The sequence below is a fragment of the Telopea speciosissima genome, chromosome 5, assembly GCF_018873765.1.
Source record: "Telopea speciosissima isolate NSW1024214 ecotype Mountain lineage chromosome 5, Tspe_v1, whole genome shotgun sequence".
NCBI classification, from domain to species: domain Eukaryota; kingdom Viridiplantae; phylum Streptophyta; class Magnoliopsida; order Proteales; family Proteaceae; genus Telopea; species Telopea speciosissima.
This window is the reverse complement of record NC_057920.1, coordinates 69,244,663-69,267,543: the sequence shown is the minus strand read 5'-3', so window position 1 is coordinate 69,267,543 and position 22,881 is coordinate 69,244,663. Positions and strand designations below refer to the sequence as shown.

At 40.1% G+C, this 22,881-nt stretch overlaps 1 protein-coding gene across 2 annotated transcripts; it reads left to right on the top strand.

The window, feature by feature from the left end:
* The first annotated feature begins 1,360 nt into the window (after positions 1-1,360).
* On the top strand, positions 1,361-22,580 carry LOC122660984 (nuclear speckle splicing regulatory protein 1-like). Of its 2 annotated transcripts, XM_043856259.1 has the most exons (5): positions 1,361-1,568; positions 1,672-1,794; positions 7,180-7,398; positions 21,692-22,108; positions 22,564-22,580. In XM_043856259.1, exons 1-4 carry the CDS (start codon positions 1,410-1,412, stop codon positions 22,094-22,096), a joined length of 906 nt encoding a protein of 301 aa, XP_043712194.1. In that variant the 5' UTR covers positions 1,361-1,409; the 3' UTR covers positions 22,097-22,108; positions 22,564-22,580. The 2 variants fall into 2 exon arrangements, with proteins under 2 accessions (XP_043712194.1, XP_043712193.1); XM_043856258.1 differs by lacking the exon at positions 22,564-22,580 and having other exon boundaries at positions 21,692-22,133.
* Positions 22,581-22,881: the final 301 nt, after the last annotated feature.

Below are 22,881 nucleotides of genomic sequence, written 5' to 3'. Positions count from 1 at the left end.
CATAGAATCGAAAACAGGTATCGATGACATACAAAATCGACATGATACCGATACGGTATCGGCTGTATCGAACAAAATTACATCTAAATCTTCTTAAAAAATGAGTTTTCTGACCATTTTACCCCTTGTTTGTACCGTGCTATCGATACCGGTACCAGCAAGGTATCGCTGACTAGCTAAATCGATACGTATCACCCAATACGGGTGATACGATATTGATACTTAAAACCATGATCTGTTCGAAGAAGAACAATGAGGATGAAATGTTGAATAAAAAATTAATTAAATAGAAAGATTGAAGAAAAAACAAAAAGAAACGAATGGAGTAAAAAATAGGAGAGAGAAGCGGATGAGTGCTTTCATTTTTTTATTATTTTAATAACAAAAACAGTTAAAAAATAGAAGAAGAGGAGATGTAAAAGTGTAAAAACAAGATAGTTTCAGAAAAGAAGTTTAAGAGATGATAGTTTTAATAAATATAGGCTAAATGTAGAGGCTAAATGTAGGATAGAGATAGCAATTTCTCCTTAATCATATTAAATTCGATCCAAATCGGTTTAAGTTATTCGATCAGTATCTGGATTCGGTATTTGGTTCCTGGTTACTCATTGACACCCTTACCCGTAGGTATCCTGTAATTTTCCTAAACTAATTAACAAGGTTTTGACGAGGGAGACGTTGCTGTTAGAAAAAGTCGGTTAGTACAGGCGTTAATCTGAGAACTGAAACTGCGTTCTCGAGCTGAAGCAGCCTGATTAGTGATCAATGCGAGAATAGAAGCGGCAAATTCCACCCGGCGACGCCGTGTATCCCAAGAGAATCTCTCTATCCCGGTAAGTTCCACCGCCATGTCTCATCTCTCTTTTTTTCCGTCCTTCCCCTCTCCCTACCTTTCTCCTCCTCTGTTTCTTCTTCTTCTTAGTCCTTTCTCCTCCATCTGCAAACCTCTCTGTTGCAACTGAGTTCTTATTTTTGAAAGAGAGACAGAATCAGTGCTGCAACCAATCCATAGTGGAATCCGTATCCAAAGCCATGGACGCAATTCGGCGGGGTGGTTGCCGTATCTGTATCTGGGTGTATCTGGGTAACATAGCCTGGAGCCCTGGAGACATCCGAAACTTTTGGTTTCCTTGAAATTAATATTGAATAAAAATAGTGTCATTTACGAATCTTATATTTATTTATCCTAATTGGACAAACCCTAGAGACCATGTATAGTTGCTTACCATTTAAACTGTATGAAACTCTAGTGATTATTTTCATTTCATGAAATATGTTTTTTTATTTTTACCCAATCTGCTTTGAGTTCATACAATGACTTTTCACGCTTTAAATTATGTAAATGATTTCTCATTATCATTATCTTCCAATTCTCAGCTACCACTGGATTTGAAGAAGAAGAAAATAAAATGAAAAAGTATGGTTTGCAGCTTAGAGTTCTGCCATCACAGCAGAAGAAGCAGCCAACAAGACCTCCCATCCCCCCTCCTGGATTCCGTGATGATGATGAAGATGACGTTGAAAAGGAGATTGCTCGGCATGCTAGCAAGAACAAGTCACTCAAGGATGTGAGTAAGCCCTCGAAAACATTCTCACTCTCTCTCTCTCCCCACTTTTTCTCCGTGTTGAATATTTTGTTCATTTATCTATTTCTTGTATTCACTTTTGAAGGTTGAAGAGCAGCACAAGAAAGCCTTGGAGGAGGATCCCTCAATCTTTGACTATGATGGCGCATATGATGCAATGAAAGCGAAGATTGCCCGCCCTGTTGCACAAGATCGCCAAGAGAGAAAGGTACTTGAATTTCCAATATGTTGATCTCATATTAACATTCGAATATTTGTTTCCTAAATTGGTTGCCAACAATGGATATTTCGCTTAGAAAATTTAATTATGTTTTGTTCAAGTGTGAGGTAAAATCGCAATTTTGTCTCTCTCCTAACTCCATATGCATTACTTGATCTTAGTTGAAGCAAGTAAAGATTTTGCCTCATGTTTCTCAAGTTTCATGATTCTTTATTCATTTCTTCTAAAGGTTCCTTACCATATTGGTGTTTTTAAATCATACAAATATGCTTTGACTTTCCTTTGCTGCTCACCCCTTCCTCAAAAATGTTCTTCTCCTTAGATTCACAGCTTACTGTCAGTGTACTCATTCCCAAATTAAGGGCTCATGGACTTCAAGATTCATTGCAATGAATTCTAGAATAGAAAATTAAGATCTGGTTTTAACATAGGAAAAAAATCAGATATATTACGTTGTCTATATATTTTCCGATGCAAGACAATTCCAAGTTTATGTGGGAGCATCAACGTGTCAGAAGCTTCCTATACATATGAAGGCAGTAATTTTAATTATATGACTTTCTTTTGAGTTGTAAGAGAAGTAGGGGCATAGGTCCTTTTGGAATCTTGGTACTACGAATCTGAGGCTAGATCAGGTATTTATTACGGGAGACTACGGTTGAAATTGTCATATTTCTCTTAATAAACATGATTGTGATTCGGCTGCATCTCCAGGAAGTTGGTTCTACTAGTTCTTTTAAGACACTCCTGTGAGGTTGGTGGCATTGAAGTGTGGGAGGCTAATTCTTTGTCAAAGCAAGATGCATTTTATTTAATTTTTTAATCATCTAAGATGATTTAAATTTCAAACTGTAATAATGAGTATAGTCGTTAGGGAGTTGTGGTGTTTCTATTTCTATTAGGAGTAAAGAATAGTGCAGAAGAGTATATAGAGGCTAATTAGGACACACTACAAAAGGAGACCCTGGGACATTGAAATCAAGGTAGTTGTTTAGTTTCAAGCTCTTGGTTATATGTTATTGGAGCTTTCGGTTTTTAGTGCAATTTGAGCTCCATAGGCGCAACGGTTAAGTTGTGCTATTGCAACCTCCGGGTTGCGGGTTCGAAACATGGAAACAGCCTCTTTGTGAAGTGGGGATAAGGCTACGTACATTTGCCCCTCCCAGATCCTGCAGTAGTGGGAGCCTCGTGCACTGGGACTTTTTTTTTTGAGCTGCATAGGATGAATTTTAATTGTTGTATTGCAACATGTGTTTGTAATAGTTGGTTTCTTCATATTCAATTCTTGATGTGAGAGTATGATTTGAACATTCCTAGTTCCTCGTTTTTGTGGTTTAAATAGCTCGAAATCATTAAATTCGCATTAGACTCTTGTTAATTTGGTTCAGCTTTAAAGGAATTTAGAATTGTTCTATTTAGTTGGGGTGGACTTGGGTGTCTACAGGACCTGAAAATCAGAAATGAAGGCTTATTAATCTCAATTCTTCCCCACCAGTAGTATCTGTCAACAGGTCTGATTTGAATTGGATCACCCCTGCTCCAATTCAAATAAAGGGTTATAACCAGGTACGAGTCTACTTTTTCAGGCTCTTAGTACAGGTGGATTAGATCATTAGAGTCACTTCTCTTTGGCAATTTTTGCAGGAAGTGGTGGCCATCAGACTCAAGTGAGCATCTTTGCTCCGGTACGTCGAGCTTTTACCATTGCACTAAGCAACGGCTTCTCTTGATCCTAACCAGTAGTCTAACAAATCACTCTTTCATAGTGATATTCAATTTAGGTCTGAGGCAATTGAAACCTATAGAATTGATTAAGAGGCAACAGAAAACAACAGGGATTCTTTGAAAAATTCTCAAACCAGATTAAGCCCTAGCTCAGATGGACATACTGAGTGGAGCTAAGGGTGGCCTGATTAATAGTTTTTTTTTTTTTTTTGGATAGGTAGGGAGGGATGTAGGATGTGAACCAGGAGACTTGAACTCAAGACCTCCCGATAGCAAAGGGCCTTTACGCACCACTAGCTACCAAGTGCGCTAGGCACCTGATTAATTGTTGTCAAGGCATTGCCTCACATCCAGGCTCCCTCCAACGCTTGGGTCGCCTAAACACTGTGACAACTATGAACCTTGCTGTTTTAGAGTTTTAGTTGATCTGATTTGTTAGACCTATAGACCACTCCAATCAACCCAATGTGATTTGTGGTAAATTTCTTAATAGCTGAAATAGTGTTTGAGTTAGCGGCGAAGAGATTTTGAAACACAAAAGAAGAGCCCAGGATAGAAGAGAAAACGGATAAAGATTTGTAGAATGGGGAAACAAATCAGAAAACTGAAAAGAAGAACATGAAAATTTGTGGGGTAATATCACGGAACCCAATTTTCTTATTTAGATTCAAACTCTTACTTTTCTAAAAGACAAATTAAACCAGTAACTAATTAGGATCCACTCTTGTAAATAAACCCACCAACACCTAAATATGCCCCTTAACTGAATCTTTATATTTTTCAAAAGGTTAATCTGTTTGTAACTGAGGTGGTTACACTAGATTTTGTAACCTCTCTTTTCTAACCCTTGTCTCCCTCTTTTTAGCAATTTAAAATCAGGGAGAAGATAGATATTTCACTTTTGCTTTGGTTTAGGCTTAGCTTGGATAAAGACTCAACTTGAGCCAAAGCCACAAAAACATGGGTGGCTTAACTGAAGCCACAACTTCATGTCTTCTTCTCAACAGAAGCTTTTGCTGTGCGACGAACCAGACAGGTGTAAATCTAATGATGGATATCCAACCAAAATGAGGCTCACAGCAGTGGGGAGGGTGGGGTTTGCAAATCCGTGAATAAAGGATCTAGAGGGGTTCATCAGTCTTACCATGTCCGCAGAACTCTAGTTGGGTTTCAGATGAAAACCCTCTGATTCCTCTGAATGAGGTAAACTCAGCAGTGAACGAACTCACGCTTCTTCTCTCTATTAATCAAACTCATGAAAGACATTGTTTCCCAGGATAAAAAAATGCTACGAAGACAACTGAAGAAAAAAAAAGTACGCATCAAAGATAAATGCATAACTACACATTGGGAAAGGAAGGGTGAGAAAGAATAGAGAGAGCAGATGCTTTGAATGGTGTTCTTCACCATTCTCTTTTCTGGTTTTCCGCCAAATTTTTGTTTCTGGGACGGAGCTCGCCTTGGTGCCTTTGCTCTGTTTGTTTCTCTTCCCCAATCTCCTCCACATCCCTCCAACTCTCCAAGTCCAATGGTAGGTTAGTGTTTTTCACTCTTTTCAAGTCCGACCTGCCAAATTCTTAAGCCTCGTCCTCGATTCTTCCTTCCGCATTGTCACTGCGTTGCAGATTCAATGGCACCCAGGTCTGCTGCGACCAAATCTGATCCATCTAAGGATCCTCAGGTACTGCACATTTTCCTATCCTCTCTGTGCCTAATCTGTATCTCTTCCAGGTGAACCAAACCTGAATACTACTTCTTCAATCATCCTTTTGACCTGTATTGGTATTTATGATGATGGCCCTCTCAAGCTTGAGAGCACTGAGAGCACTATGGAGGATTCGTTTGATTTTTGTTCCATTTTTGATGGATTATTTAAAATACAGAAGATGCAGGTTCGATGAGAAGTCTGGCTCCAATTCGATGGAAATCCAACCAAGATGAGGCATTCTTGGTGCTCGATCGGTTCGAAGTCTGGTGATTTCTGTAATGAATACATAGTAAGTTGGAGCCGGGGTTGGGGTAGTGAAGAAGCAGTGGGTGAGGGTTTTGAGGGCGAAGCCGTGGTGTGCAAAGACATTGGCGGGCATGAGTTGGGAAAGGATCAGGGTTTGTGCAAATTAACATATTTAATCACTTTGGTTAATTGACATATCAAATCTATAAAGACAAAAAGTATGGTTACAAAATCTGTGGAAGGTTACAAACAGAAGAAGCCTTTACAAAAAATTCCCCACCCCCTCCCAAAAAAAATAAAATACAACCTTATAAGTTAGGCCTGCTTAAATAACCATTAAGAACAAAAGGCCTAACTTATGTCATAACCAACCAACATTTTCCTATGCCTAAATAAACCTTCTTTTGCGCCTAGGCTTCCAAATTGGGTATGTTTTCTCAAACCAACAGAGAGCTGCTGCATCAATAATATACAGTTTCGACAAAAATAAAGCAAAAGTGATTAGAGGATATCTTCAGCCCACCTAAACAGGAAAATAAGTCTTGAAAAATTATAGAAGGATAAAATGCTTCCAAATTGGGTATGTTTTCTCAAACCAACAGAGAGCTGCTGCATCAATAATATACAGTTTCGACAAAAATAAAGCAAAAGTGATTAGAGGATATCTTCAGCCCACCTAAACAGGAAAATAAGTCTTGAAAAATTATAGAAGGATAAAATTTAATTATTATATATGTAATGTTGATAAAAATTTTGTAGGTGGATACTTGATGACGATTGGATCAGATCAAGGCATCACTGAATATGTAGATCCTTTACTGGTCGGTTAACTCTTTATCAGATTGGATTGGGTCAAAACCTCATTGGTTTGCCATAATCCTCTCAGATTTGACATCCAATCCATTTCAGGTTTAAGAATCCTTTTCTAGGGATCAACTGGCAAGAGAAATACTCTCTTTGAGTTTCTGGACTGATTCCTCTGAGAGAGCAAATATAAACTTTATCCATGCTAGTCAAAATTGAGCTATTTTTGACTTCAGGTAGATGGGCAACATCTCCCAGTATTTCATTTCTACTGTGAGTATACTAAACGGAATAAAGACAACTAGATGCAAACGTTTACTCATTTATATAATACTGAATGCAAAAATTCCTTCCTCCCAAGTACTTGTGGCCTAGCTAAATGAATTCTGGTCCACAACTAGTTAATACTGTATCTTGTGCCTTTAGATGGTCAATAGTGATTGATCATTCTGATGTATATATGGATTCCATTCTTCTTTTCCTACGTTAATACTCACGAGCTTGTTGCATTACATTGGTTGAAAATTTAATACACAAGTTTCTTGCTATATATCAACTGTTGAGATATTCTCTAAGGACAAACCGAATAGAGAATAATACGTTGAACTCTGATTTTGTCAACAGTGAGCTTAATGTTTTGTCAGTTTATTTTATGAAAGACAATTATGTAAAATGCTCTTGCCATTATGTGAACATTCTTGCTATGAGTTCCTTTCCATATCCAGGTGAAGGAGATATGAACCTTATTGCATCTAAATTCCAAATATAAAATCTTTATTTTGGCAATTGATGCTGTTTAGGTGGTAAGGAAGAGGAAACAGCGAGGTTCATTGTTTTGAATGGAGCTTGTAGTTATCTGTCTTGATACACTTGTCACCTTTTTGTCACAGCCAAAATATATTCATACGCTTATAGAGAAAGCTAAAGAACGAGAACGGGTACATGAGATAATATATGAGAAGAAACTTGTAAAGGAGAGAAGCAAAGACGACCACCTTTATGCAGGCAAGGATAAGTTTGTCACTAGTGCTTATAAAAAGAAACTCGCAGAACAGGCAAAATGGTTGGAGGAAGACCGGTTGCGTGAACTTCGTGAAGAAAAGGACGATGTAAGTGTTTTTTACATGTTCATCCTTGTTTGATCTCTTTATGCAAAACTCTATTGAGCAGTGTAAGGTACTCTGTTGCAGACATGTAAATTGTCTTATTGTATGTACACATATCATTGTCTTCTTACATTTAATTGGAGCTACGTGTAACCATGTGTGCTAAATAATGTGAAACTTTGTGGATTTGTTGATGTATGTGCATAGTTGTCAAGGCAACTAGGCAACCCAAGGCGTTGGAGGGGTGCTTAGGTGATGAAGGCACCCACCTAGCTGTTGCCTAGGTGCCCTAGGCATGCATTAATGATTATATGTAATATTGTAAAGATAATATGACTATATTTACATGCAACATAGAATCCATATCCATGCAACATGATATGATTATGCTAGTAATGGCCTAATATGAGAAAACTGATATATAATAAACAAAGGGGAAGCAGTTTTCTGTACGGGAGTGTGGCCTACGCCAGCACTCCCATGTGTCTATCTCTCTCCTCCTTAAAACAAGGGGACAAAGGTGTCTTTTCACATGGGGAGGAGAGAGCTAGACTCATGGGAGTGTTGGCGTAGGCCACACTCCCGGACAGAGAACTTTTTCCCTAAACAAAGCATATGATATAATATTAGCATATTAATCATAAAACAAAGGAATAAACATAAATAAACGTAAACTCATGGAGTGTTAACAAGGCGTGATGCAGGTGCTAGTCTTGGTCGAGCCCAATAGAGATAGTTTTGTAATTTAAATTTAAATATTATTATTTAGAGATTGGGTATGTTATTAGAACTAGAGTTTGAGTCAAGTTCTAAGTCTACTTTTTGGTTTCAGTTCTAGAAAATTAAGATTTATTTTCTTTATTTCCCTTTTCTATGTAGCTAGTTATGAAGATTTGGATTAAAGTTGATTTCTGAGTTTTTTAAGCTGCTGTTAATCATACATAGTTGGTGAGTACTAGAGAAGAGAAGTGTTTCAAGTAAATATGTGAACATAATTAAAGATATGCATGGTGGTGCGGTAAGCCGGTAACAAGGATAGGAACTGTTGGGGGGGGTCTAGGTGGTGAATCCCATTTACAATTGGGTTACACAAGGATGAACTTTAAGATCTTATTTGTTTGCGCTTATCATGGATGATTTAAGTAGAGACATTCAAGATGAGGTTCCTTGGTGTATGCTTTTTGGTGATGAAATTGTTTTGGTGGATGAGACAAAAGCTGGGATAAACACCAAGTTGGAGTTATGGAGATCAACCTTGGAATCAAAAGGTTTTAAGATAAGTAGAACGGAGACTGAGTATAGGGTGTGTAACTTTGATTACACTAGGACGGATAATGAGGTAGTGAAAATTGATGCGAGGGAGAGATTTACTAGATAAGAATGAGTGGGAAGGTGAAAAGACTGCAGAAGCGATAAACGAAGGTGATAGTGATGCGCCAATAATTCAAAATTGTGTGCTGAGTGGTTGTCCGTGTGACTTGATTTAATATGTGGATGTCTGCACTAAAAATTTTAGAGCAGACTCTGTTTTTGCTGAAACAGAGCATGCCCAACGCAAACATCACACATAAAATACACAAGTGGGAAAAAAAGAGAGTGCAAACAATCATACAATATAGATCTACACACAAATTTACCTACCTTAAAATACTAAACAAGTGACATAGAACATAAACAAATAGAGAACAAGAATGAAGAAACTATGGTAGCATGCACTACAATTCCTACTCTAAACATGCTGTTAACAGACCAGAATTAGGCTGAATGCTTGGATGATCAATTCATCCCAAGCACCTTCTTATTTATAAGAATAATAAAATAGTAAAATCTGTACATGAGCAATGTGGGACTAAACCACATATACAAAAACAATAAAATAACAGGGAAAAAGTCCAGAATACCCCCACGGTATTCTGGCCCATATATCTAACACTCCCCCTCAAGTTGGAGCATATATATCATGCATGCCCAACTTGACTAAGATAGGATGAAACAGCTTGCTACTCATTCCTTTAGTGAACACATCATCCAATTGATCAGTAGATTTCACAAAGGGAACACAAATGAGGCCGGCTTCAAGCTTCTCCTTGATGAAATGTCGGTCAACCTCCACGTGTTCAATGCGATCACGCTGGAAAGGGTTGTGAGCAATGCTAATGGCAGCTTTATTGTCATCATGGGAAGGTGGACAGCAACACCGATATCCTGCAATAATCCTCTGAGCCATAGAAGTTCACAAATGCCTTGTGCCATTGCACGAAACTCGGCTTCAGCACTGGACCTTGCCACAACATTCTGCTTTTTACTACGCCATGTGACAAGGTTCCCACCCACAAAGGAACAATAGCTAGAGATAGATTTCCTGTCGGCAGAACCAGCCCAATCGGCATCAGTATAAGCCTCAATCTTAAGATGACCATTGGGAGATAGAAGAATTCCCTTTCCTGGAGCAGACTTCAAATACCTCAAAATACGATGGACTGCATCCATATGTGAGGAATAGGGATCATGCATGAACTGGCTCACCAAACTTATAGCAACTGCTATGTTAGGTCGTGTGTGGGAAAGATAGATCAGTTTACCCACTAACCACTGATAACCACCCTTGTCAACAGGCTCACCCTCTTTCTCCCTTAGTTTTGTAGTAGCTTCCATAGGAGTATCTGAAGGATGACAACCTAGCAGCCCTGTCTCAGTCAATAGATCAAGGACATATTTTCGTTGAGAAAGAAAGATGCCCTTTGAAGATCGAGCAACTTCTATCCCTAGAAAATATTTTAGAGGACCAAGATCTTTGACCTCAAACTCACGGCCAAGGAGAAGCTTCAAATCCCTGATTGTAGCATCATCATTGCCAGTGACCACAATATCATCCATATAGACTATGAGAAGAGTAACCTTGTCACCAACTCGTCTGATAAACAAGGTGTGATCAGCATTGCTCTGCTTGTAACCTGCTGAAATCATAGCCTTATGAAATCTGCCAAACTAGGCCCTAGGTGACTGCTTCAACCCATAAAGAGCACGCTTCAATTTACAGACATTGCCCCTAGTCTTGTCATCAGAGAAGCCGGGTGGAATGTCCATATATACCTCCTCCTTAAGCTCCCCATGAAGGAAGGCATTCTTCACATCTAACTGCTGGAGATCCCACCCAAGATTTGCAGCACAAGATAATAACACCCTGACGGTGTTGGGCTTTGCCACTGGTGCAAAGGTCTCCTGATAGTCAACCCCATAAGTCTGAGTGAACCCCTTTGCAACCAGGCGTGCCTTATACCTATCCACCGAACCATCCGCCTTCTGTTTGACCACAAAGACCCATTTACATCCCACTGGTTTTTTCCCTGGAGGAAGAGCCACAAGATCCCACATATTATTTTTATGTAGTGCCCTCATTTCTTCCAACATTGCTGCCTTCCACTTTCCATCTGTAGATGTTTCCTGCCAATTGTTAGGAATCGAGATAGAGGAAAGAGAAGATACAAACGCACGAAAAGAGGGAGAGAGAGAGCTATAAGAAACAAAACGAGATATGGGATGCAAAGTGCAAGTCCTAGTACCTTTGTGATGTGCAATAGGTAGGTTTGAAGAAGGGGGATTACCAAGAGATGTAGGATCCGGGTTTGGAGCCGGCAATTGGATGGGTACTGGTGCTACAATGGGTTCTAGCTGCCCTCTGTTGGATCTGTCCCTTGTATAGGTGATTATGTTGGAGTTGTCAATTCTCTTTTGAAATTCACCAATAGTTCTCCGGACTGGAGTCAGCTCCCCCTGGATAGGAACATTAACAACACTACTTTCAATGGTCTCCCCCTGTAAAGGATTCCCATCAGGTGAGGGAGGAACAGCCAGAGGGTGTTGGGCATCAACCAAAGTAGGATGGACAACATCTAAAGGCGGCTGGGAAGCAACCGTGGGTGTTAAAGGAGGCTGGGCAGCAGCAGCAGCCGTGGGTGGTGGTAAAGAAGGTTGGACAGCAGCCTGAGGAACCTCAGGTAGAGGAATCTCAAAAGACACATCTTCGCTAGAACTCTCCCCCTGAAGAGGTGGCGAAGAATAGTAAGAAAGGGACTCTTGGAAAACAACATCCATACTAACCATGGTACGGCGGGAAGGGGGATGGTAACACTTATATCCTTTCTGGGTCGGAGAATAACCCAAGAAAATACAACGGAGCCCCCGAGGTTCAAGCTTGCCCGGAGATCTAGTATCTCGAGCATAGCACACACAACCAAATACCTTGGGAGGTACAATAAATGAGGAATTCCCCCTCAAAACATCAGAGGGGCTACGGGAATCAAGCACCCTGGAAGGTAGCCTATTGATTAGATAGGCCGCAGTGAGAACTGCATCCCCCCAATATTGAGAGGGTACATTTCTCGCAAACATCAAAGCCCTGGCCATTTCTAATAAATGGCGATTTTTCCTTTCTGCCACACCATTCTGGGCGGGGGTATCAACACAACTAGTTTGATGAAGGATGCCATGAGCAGCTAAATATTTTTTAAATTGGGATTCTGTGTATTCTGTTCCATTATCACTTCTCAATACTTTGAGAGTAGCCTGGAACTGAGTTTGTACCATTTTATGAAAATGCTGAAAACATGAGAAAACCTGATTCTTTGTGTGTAATAGATACACCCAAGTATGCCTAGAATGACAATCAATGAAAAAGACAAACCAACGATGACCAGAAATAGATGCTTTACGACTGGGGCCCCAAACATCAGAATGCACTAATTGAAAACAAGAAGAACTCCTTTTATTTGAAATTGGATAAGTTGAACGTGTCTGTTTGGCCAGAACACAAGCCTCATAAAAAAAGTCATCCTTAGTATGAAGGGTGACCAAATTAGGAAATAAATGTGCTAAAATTCCTAAAAGGGGGTGACCTAACCTAGAGTGCCACTGGTAGAGTTCAGAAGAGACCATGGAGTTCTGGTGTAGCGGAGAAGGCAACGGTGGTGGAGAGAAGCAACCGTCATCAAGCAGGTACAGCCCACCGTGCACTTTACCCAATCCAATCGTCTTCCCAGATTCCACAATGAGATGGAAAGAAAGAGACTTTGCAGTTAAGATCACGAGTAATACTACTAATAGAAAGAAGGTTAGTAGTAAAGTTAGGAATGTGTAAAACAGAAGACAAGGGAAGAGAAGAAGTGCAGTTGATGAGTCCTTTTCCAGAAATGGAAGAAAGGGAACCATCAGCCACCTTGACCTTGTCTTTCCTAGAAGTGGGGGAATATCTGTGAAACAAGCTAGAAGAACCGGTCATATGATCTGTAGGTCCGGAATCTATGATCTAAGGATGGGAAGCTACAAAAGCACAATGACCCCTAAATGCAATACCTGACCGGGCAAAGTGTGAACCTGAGGGAGCAGACGTACTGGCAGGAGCTGATGTAGTAGAGGCAGCAGCAGCGGAAGACCTGAGCATACGTAGGAATGCCTGTAGATCATCCTGGGATAGACCAGTGTCAGTAGCAGGGGCTGCAGTAACAGTTTCAGACTGATGGGCCTTGGTCTTTGTCTTTGTCTTTGTCTTTGTCTTGGCAGCCCTTTTAGCTTCAAAGTCAACAGGTTTCCCATGAAGTTTCCAGCACTTCTCCTTGGTGTGATAGGGTTTGTGACAGTGCTCACAAACGACAGTCCCTGTGGTAGAATCACCAAGAGAAGCAGTGCTACTAGGTGCAGGAGTGGCAGGGGCAGCAGCCTTGAGAGCTGATTTGTCAGTAATAGGGGGGTGCAGCATGGCAGCCCGACGGTTCTCCTCAGAGGACACCAAGGCATAAGATTGTTCAAGTGTGGGAAAAGGCTTATGGCCCAACACTTGAACACGAATCTGATCGTACTCCACATTTAAGCCAGCCAAAAAATCGTAGACCCTAATCTTGTCCACATGCTTCTTATAGGAGGCAATATCAGCAGCAGAACTTGGGTGAAAGTCAGAAAAGTGAGCCAACTGCTGCCAAAGGCTACGTAAAGTAGCATAATATTTAGAGACTGTCAATTCTCCTTGAGTAGTGTGAAGGACCTTCTTCCTGAGTTCATAGACCTTGGCATCGTTGCCAAACTGCCCGTAGGTTTCCTTGCAAGCATGCCCAAATCTCCGAGGTTGTGTCAAGAAGAAGAAAATTATACTGCAGTTCTGTAGTCATAGAGCCGATGAGGTAGGACATGAGAATTCCATTGTTGGCCAGCCACTTATCTTGAGCAGCTCCAATCTCAGTTGGCATAACACTGGTGCCAGTAATATGACCAGTAAGGCCACGACCAACAATGGCAAAGGAAGCTGACCTAGACCAAAGCAAGTAATTAGTGCCATCCAACTTGATTAGATTAGGAGTAAAGTTATGATAATCTGATTTGCTGTGTCCATCACCAACAGAAGTAGCAGTCGAATCCACTGAGTCACCCATGAGAGCAGTAGAGAAGCCCAAATCACAGAGAGGGGTTGTTATGAAGAGAACCCCACGAAAGCCTGCAAGTTAAGGGCCGAAAACTGGAGGAGAGCCCTCCGGTAATGATAGAATATTAATCTCCAAATAGCAGCAACAGCAGCAAAGTGAATCCCTTGGATCGATTCTTACAGAGTTTAAAAAACCCTGAAAGTGCTGAAATCGATGTAGGGGAGAAGGAGAGCAAAAACACTGCAGATGGAGCTGAAAATAGGATGGAATGGTCCTCTAGTAATGCTGAATCACCCTGCCAAAAATCAGCCGCAACAGAAATCTGCAAACCCTAGATCGATATTGGTCAGGGTTTTGAGAAAACCCTGAAATGCTGAAATCGATAAAGGATGTAAGATGCCAAAAAACTGAGTTGTTGCAGCCCCAACCAAGGTCGAGTGTGTCTGTATAAGTAGAGAACCAGCCTTCAAAAAATCGGAGTCAATAGAACTCACCAGCCCCTAGATCAATGGTTGTCAGGGTTTTAGAAAAAATCTTGTTTTTTGTGAAAAATCGATCTCAGGGGGTCTTGAACAGATCTGATGATAGGAACAGATATAAAAGAGAAGGCCTGCTGCAGTTCTTGGTCTTCAAATAGGAGTGGTCCCTTGTAGCAGAGATGGAAACAATCCCCAAAAAACTGAAGAAGCCAAATATCGCAGACAGGTAATAATCCCTATCGAGCAGAAAATCACACCATAGAAAAGAGGTAATGGAGAGCAGCAACTAGATCTTGTAGATCACCTCATTAGTGCAGCCCTAGTGCGAGAATGAAGAGCAAGAGAAGAGAAGGAAGAAGTCGAGAAGGAAAAAAAAGGAAAGAAGGAACTGAAATCGAGAATGGAAGAGAGGGGGGGGTCCCTAATTCGAGATCTGCTCTGATACCATGTTAACAGACCAGAATTAGGCTGAATGCTTGGATGATCAATTCATCCCAAGCATCTTCTTATTTATAAGAATAATAAAATAGTAAAATCTGTACATGAGCAATGTGGGACTAAACCACATATACAAAAACAATAAAATAACAGGGAAAAAGTCCAGAATACCCCCATGGTATTCTGGCCCATATATCTAACACATGCAAGTAATAAGAGAAGTGAAAAGCTAGGTGAGATTGGTGAAGTCCCAACAACTTTACAACACGATACCTTTGACTCCCTTTACTGTCCTCACCGTGACTTGTGGTCCCCAACACTTCCTTATTCCTTTCTTGATGATCTTTATTGTGCAAATATTTAAAAAACTTTTTGGTACTGATTTTGGGTTGAGTCGAGTTTTGTTAGTCTTTTTGTTACACTGAAATCTTAGATGTTTCCTTCTTCCACAGCCATAACATTTAACATTAGGCATACATGTATATGACTTGTGAAAAAAATTTCTAGTGGATTTTTCAAAAACATGACTTTTTTTAAGAACTACATAAGAACATATATGGTCATAACATCTAAACCATTAGTGAGTTCTTCATTTGATTTTATCAATTCACTATTTTTAGCTCACAAGTTCTCTACCAAGTCTTTCAAGGAATCATTTTCGGAGAATATGGTAAGAGGTTTTGGATTTCAAGTCCTCATACTTTTGACAATTCTTTAATACTCCGAATGCAACTCCTTAAATACAATAATTCCTCAAATGAGGGATCATCAGTTGCCTCATGGTTAACTAGCTTCAATGTCATTGGGGATTAAGCAAGCCAACAAAACACATGTGACATTCTTCATTGCAGACTCACTTCCTTCCATTTCGTCTCATGTGGAGGACATAGCATTTTTCTTTCTTCTATGCTTCTCAAATTTCTCAAAATTGGGTTTCTTCACGTTGCGTTCATTAGTCATGTGGCCAAATAAATTTCTTACAATTTAACATTGAGTACTTTTTGATAAAGCTCTACCCTTACCTTTTCCTCTATCAACTTTAAAAATCTATTCTGCTTTCCGGTCATTAGGGCTATGTCACTATCACTACCCTGTTCATTATCTGATGAAGAAGCCTCGAGTGCAATATCTTTCTTTTTATCCTTAACCCTACCAATCACCATCTCATGGGTAAGGAGGGAGCCAAGTAGCTCCTCTAGAGATAGCTTTGCAAGATGCTCAGCTTCTTCAATGGCCGTAACCTTAGGCTCCCACCTTTTGGGTAGGGACTTTAGATTATTGGTAACAACTAACTAGTTCCACCGATAGGCAAACCTACCCAACAATTTAAGCTCGTTGATTACAGTGAACTTAGTACATTACACTGATAATCGCATCGTCATTCTTTTTAAACTATTTATAGGAATGAACTAAAACACGGATTTTGAAGACCTAATCTTTGATATACTTTTATGTGCTATCTTCAGTGCCTTCCATGCCTCTTTTGTCATCTTGTAGATTGACACCTTGTTGAACTCTAAACGAAGAAGAGAGCATTGAGTGCCTTCGAGTTTAGGGTGGCGACCTTTCTCTCATTAGTCCACTTGGACTTTTGCTTTGGCATGTTCATTCCTCCAATGTTGTCGGTGGGTACTTCATACCCAAATTTGATGTTGTCCCAGCTGTCGCAGTCAAGAGACTGAAGGAACACCATCATTGTTGTCTTCCAATAGTTGAAGTTCTGCCAGTTGAAAGCTGAAGGACAGGGTGGTGGAAAAACCTTCACTTTGACCAAAACAAGTTGGGATGCAATCTCACTCTTTGGATTGATTAGATCCTTTACAAAAGAGAGCTAGACTCTAATACCACTTGTTATGATAAAGCTCCCAAGAAGGTGGTGAATTGGGATTACTAAGATTGAAAGACTAAAAACAGAGTACAAAATCTTTTCTTAAGGATAAATGCAGAAGCTACTAAGTTTTGAACACACATCCACACTCAAGAAGAAGGGGAAAAAGATTCAAAAGAGAGATTTTAAAGTGGTTCAGGCAACTTCCTTATCTCCACTACCAATGCTACACAAGCTATTGGATTTCCACTACTCTCAATTGCTTTCCTAGGTAGCAATTAAACCCTTACAACTTTTTTCAAGAATCACACCTAAACAATGACAATGTCACTAAGTGACACTTCTTGTGTGGCCTAAACCTCCATACAAGGGAAACAACACTTCTACAAAAATTAGAGCCTCTATGAAGGTGAAATAGCAAAGTAAAAGCCCAAAGATTAAATGAACTTGGTTAAAGCTCATAAATAGTGTTTTAACATTTGTTGTTTGAATGTCCAAAAGACCTCTTTTTATAGGCTAAAGGTGTTTGGAAAAGCACCACACAGACGACCGCTCAAGTAACGCAGACTTCTGCTGACCTCCAACGGTCCAAAAAATAGCCATTGGATATCCAACGGTTAAAATTATATTCGTTGGAATTTTTTACATGTAGGTGTCCGTACAAGTATGTAGACGTCTGCGTAGGATCGCGGACTTTTGCTAGACTGTGACGCAGGTGGAAGGTTCAGATCTGTAATAGAGAGGGCAGATCTAGTTTATAGGGAGGTTAGGGATAGGATAAAGGGAGAAGACAAGGTTTCAAGATCAGATTCTGATCTTGGATGGAGAGAGAAGAAGAGACAGTAGATGAGAGGGCATATCTTGAGAGAGAGGAGAAGAGATGAGATTGAGAGGGGGAGAGAAAGAAGAGAAAACGTTGGGGAGAGGGGAAGGGAAAAGACTCACCAAAAGTGTGAGGGAGGGAGAGGGGACTGCTTCAACGCAGGTCTGGCCACCAAGGGTCCAACTTTTGTTTCATTCAATAATTCATTTCAACATGTTACAAAAGGTTGGATACATGGCTATTTAAAGAAAAAAATGACTTTTGGACTTAATAACTCCTAAAAACTAAAACCAAGAAACATTAATGACTAACACACTATTCTAAACTAGTTACTCACCTAGAAACTAATACCAAGTAAAATTGATTACTTAACACAAACTCTTGGACTCCTACATAGAAAACTTAAAAGACCCAACTTGAAAACTGAAAAGGCCAATTAAAGCACCTAGAAAAAAGAAATCAACTCATTAACTAAGCCTAGGAAAATGAAAAGACACATTAATACACCTAGGAATACGAAAAGACTAGTTTCTAGAAAATATAAAAGACTCAATCCTACTATATATTTCTTGAGAATATCAAGGGCCAGAAGGGGCTGGTTTTAGCCAGCAGATGCTCCACACATATAGAGTGGCTGGTACTTGGCTGGTCCACGCAAAGACTGGTTGGTGCATGGTTGGTTGTGTCTAGACCTGGGCTGCCAAATTGGGTCAGTCCGGTCTAGCCAATCAATTGCTCCTGCATCAGACTGAGGGACTTGGAACATGTCTGAGAGTCAAAGTCTCTGGATCCGTGTCCGTGTGATCACCCTGGCATCTCCTTAAGAGTGCAAATGCCTGCAGCTTGTTGCGGATGACTCAGAGATCCAACCTAACATTGGCCGGGCGTCTGCATAGCCATGCAGATGTTTGTACTTTGTCCAAGGATGCGGCCATCTCCCTATTTACATTGACGTAAGACAAAAGACTTGGCATATTTTCTAGTTTTCATCGGACATCTTTGCCAGGGTGCATGTGTCTTGTCTTTGTCAGCGGACGTCTCTGTCAGGATGCTGATGGACGAAGACTACAAAAGTGCCGTCTGGACAGATTTTAACCCAAATTTCTAGCCACCTAAGTTGATGAATTAAACAATAAGGTCTTTAGTGGCTTTTAGTGGACTCTAAAATTGTGAGATACATCATAGGATTACTAGGATTGCAAAATAAATAACAAAATTCTATGTCTAATGGAGTCTTCTTCAAGATGCTTCCAAGACTTGGTTTCTTCATCTTGGGTCCTGCTGAAGCTTTCCAATTAGACTTTGAGACATCCATTTTCTTTTTCTCCTTGATTCTTTTATACACGAAGAATAGCCCTCTTTGATGCCAAAATGCTTATGGGATTGATTAGTCTTTTCACATACAAACACATGTTAGTCATCCCCAAATATCACCTTCTACAAGGTTGTTTCGTCACCAAAACATGAGGCATGGACCCTATGATCAACAGAAATGATGCAGTTATGTGTAGGAATTAGGATTTATCTTTTTGAGTTAAAATTTGTAATTTTTTTAACAATTTATTCTTGATAGAGTCGTATGTAGAGTTAGAGCTCGAGTTTGTTTCAGTTTTGATTCCAATATAGTCGAACTCTATTTCAGTTTCAAGGTAGGATTAGGAGTTGATTTCTCTTTAAATACTTGGCTGTACCCAACGATTGATGTTGGATTGTTTTGATTGAAATTGAAAGAAGTGCTTACCGGTGCTGCCCAGAGCTATGTGCCCGGATCTCCCTCTCTTCGAATCGGGTCTAAACACTCCTTTCTTCTAATTTTCCTCTCTGATCCTCTCGTCGTCCTCTCTTTTTCTGGATTAATCTTGCTGCTGTTCTCACTCTCTTAATACAGGCGGTACCCCTGTTTCTGAAACAAGTTTGGGACTGCTATTTTGTTTGTATCTTCTCTGTTAGTTATTGGTTAGGTCTGAAACTTGGCATCTATACTTCTGGCATCACTCTTTAGTAGATTCTATCCCTATTTACTAGTTTCTATTTCTGTTTATTACTGTTTTAATAACCTGCTCTGATTTTTCTGGAATTTCCCTACAACTGTTTATTGCACCATTCTCGTCCCCATTAAAATAATATATTATGGACTAGTTCTGTTCACTAAGGCTGGCGATTCTTTTGGTGACGTTCAATTCTTGTTTGGTTGAGTCTTAGAAAGTTACATACTAATTTAGGGAGTTGGTCTACCGCTGGTTTTTATTGTGTTCTTGGTTTTAACGTGAGGTAGAAGAAGACAAGTTTCCCAAATTTACATATAAGGGCTGACTTCTTTTATTTACACAGAAACCCTTGTTTTGAATTTTGTTTTAATTTATCCCCTACCTGATTCTAATCCCAGAATTACCCTTCCATCTTTAACTTCAATTCTGGATTTACCCTGACTACCCTTTCAGGAAAGCTCATAAATTTTCTGAAATTTACAAAAGTATCACTGGTTTCTCTCCTGTGTCACTTACACTTGTGTGGGCCCATAAATGAACCCAAGGTTTCCAAACCCCGGGGTCCACATCAAGAAAGGATAAGCATAATATACAGCAGCAAAAGGCCAAAGCCATGAGTATTGTCTAACAATTCCCCATTAGGTTTCTTACACTTCTGCTAAAGAGTTGGCCGGCAGAATCTCCAAGAGAAATTTTCCTTGGGAGCAAAGGGGCCAGGCCTTCCTAATAAGGTTTGAATATCCCAAAGAACCATCCAAACGAGCCTGTGACCAGCTAATCACTTTCTTGGAATCACGTTCAATTATAGCATCCTGCCAAGCAGTTTTATTAGAGATCTCCAGGCCCTTGATAATTGCCTTGAGCTCTGCAGTAATGGTCAGTTCTGCCTATTGTGTCAGAATTTTTTTTCCCCGAATGATTCCTAAACACACCTACCATACACATAGTTCAAGAACTCGCGAGATCTCGGCGAGTTTCTCAGTTTTTTGAGAAACCGAGACGAGTTGGCATACGAGTTGCAAAAGTGCAACAACTCGACCGAGATCTCGAGATCTCGCCGTGTTCTCGAGATCTCGAGAATCTCGACCCAAATTCCTTTATATGAGTGGAAGATCTTGAGATCTTGGTGGAAAATCTTGGTATACAGACACTTATTTAGGCCAGGAACTAAGACAGACACTTATTTATGCCTAATATCATTTAAGTAAATGATTTCATTTCATTTACTTGAGATATTATTCATAAATAAGCAAATACCCCCTATTTGAATCCAATAAAAATAGTTAAAAAATAAAATTCCAAAAGGAAAAAAAGTCAACCCCCTAATTCAAGAACAAAAACTGGATTTTCGGCGGTAGGTGTAATTTTCAACTTTCTAATGTTGAGGTTTTTCTGAAATCTAAAAATTCCATAAATCTTAATATAGTAAAACATTGCTAAAAACCAAAAATGCGGTAAAATATTCATTTGTTTTGATGTCCAAGAAAATATTTTCATTCAGAGTGATTTTGACAGTATTCGTGCACATAAAATTAAGTTTGACTGGTACATAACTCCTATTTCAACTTTGTTTTTGCAAAATCTGATAGTGTCATTGTGTTTAAATAGCCTAAAGTAGGCTGAATAGCAAGTTTCAGACCCAAACTAGGTCTAAAACCCACCGAGTTGAGGCTTCGAGTCGGAAAAAAATGCACCAACTCGACGAGATCTTGCCGAGATCTCGACTAGACTCGACTCGGTTTTTCAAGGGACCGAGTTGGTACCGAGTTCCGAGTTTTAGTACCTTGCCCATACCCACTCCGTTGAGCTGACATCGACACTCAAATGTCGTCTCATATATTTGTTAAATTGCCTTGCTAGAAATAGGGAAGGCTACGTATATGACATGCCATAGATTTTATTGAATTTGAATGATTAGATGGTGACAATCCATTTTGAAACTCTTGATTAAAATGGGGTCCTATGTGTTGTACAATTGGCCATCCTTCCTTTGTACACCAAGTTTTATCATTAGATAATTTATTTTGGTTTTTAGATTTTTTTGGTTTTAGTACAAAAAAAAGGGCATACCCGGTGCAAGAGGTTCCCACCACTATGGGGTATGGGGAGGGTCACAATGTACGCAGCCTTACCCCTGCTTCGCGGAAAGGCCGTTTCCTGAGACTCAAACCCGTGACCACTTGGTCACAATGGAGCAACCTTACTGTTGCACCAAGGTCCACTCTCTTTTTTGGTTTCAGTACTGTCTTCAGCAATTAATGTGTCTAATTACTGAGCCATTTGCACTTGCTAACAACTAGTATATTCATTTTGCACCATCATTGCAGGTTACGAAGAAGAGTGATATGAGTGATTTCTACTTCAACCTCTCAAAGAATGTGGCTTTTGGTGGTGGCAAAACTACTGAATCTGGGAAGGCAGAGAAGCAGGAAGAAAATACTACCGGCTACACTTCAGAGAAAGATGGCCTTACAATGACAGTGCCGCCTTCAATCAATGGCAAGGAGGCAGAGCAGGATCAAGTTGACACTGCTACTATCTCTGAGGAAAAGTTGGAACCTTTGGATGGGAAGCCAGGGTCAGGGCTTGATTCTTCCCCACCAGACAATGATGCAGCCAAAAGCCCATCGTCTGATCAAGCAAAGCAAGACCATCATAAAAGAACTGAGGATGCACTTGCTGCAGCAAAAGAACGCTTTTTGGCTCGCAAGAAAGTGAAAGTCAGTAGTTAAAGCATGTTGTGTTTCTTTTGAACCAGGTGCCGCACCGGTCTAGCATGTTATGAATGTAGAAAAATATCTTCTCTTGTTATCTCCTATCTGGCAGGATAATTTTCTTGGGAGATCAGGGATCAATCGGATGCAATCTTGTTTTATCCAATAGGCAATGCTGAATTGAAAATATTTTAACAAAGCCAATTTGGGAAGCGCCACGTTTTGGGTGGAATTTCCCTCCGCAAATCTGTAAGTAGTGAAAGGTCAGATGCCAGGATGTGTAGATTGGTCCCAGAGTATTCTCTGAGAATATTAGGCACTGTTTGGGATTTTCATATATCAGCTAAATGGGTCTCTGTCTTTCAATCCTCTATATAACTGAAAGTAGCTGCTGCATTAGATTGTTCGGTTATGGCCTTCTCTAGTTACACTTTTATTGTAATTCTTAGACTAGCCTTTCGAAGTCCAGGCTTGCAGCAGTGAATTTCTGGCTTAAATGATTCACATCTGGACGCTGAGATGGGCAACCTAGTCCCAGAGTATGCACATGCTGTGGCCACCCCTTTCCACTATGGAGTTTCTATAGCTACAATGTGGAGAATATAATTCCTTCTCCCATCACCTCCTGCCGCCAGGAGCTTCTTCGGATAATTTAAAGATATGCATCATAATAATAATACAACAACTCAGTCTTATCCGGATCCGGCTCCTCTCTCGGGAGCTCAGCGCCTAGGAATTGCCCAGGGGGGCATCCAAGGGTTGGGCTGTGCCGTGCACATCCCTAGGCAGGGAAATGGAGCAGA

Coding starts and splice junctions, on each gene's coding strand:
- LOC122660984 (XM_043856259.1), top strand. CDS start 1,410: ATGAAAAAGTATGGTTTGCAGCTTAGAGTTCTGCCATCACAGCAGAAG. Junction 1,795..7,179: donor AAGATCGCCAAGAGAGAAAG/GTACTTGAATTT, acceptor TTTTTGTCACAG/CCAAAATATATTCATACGCT. Junction 7,399..21,691: donor TTCGTGAAGAAAAGGACGAT/GTAAGTGTTTTT, acceptor CCATCATTGCAG/GTTACGAAGAAGAGTGATAT.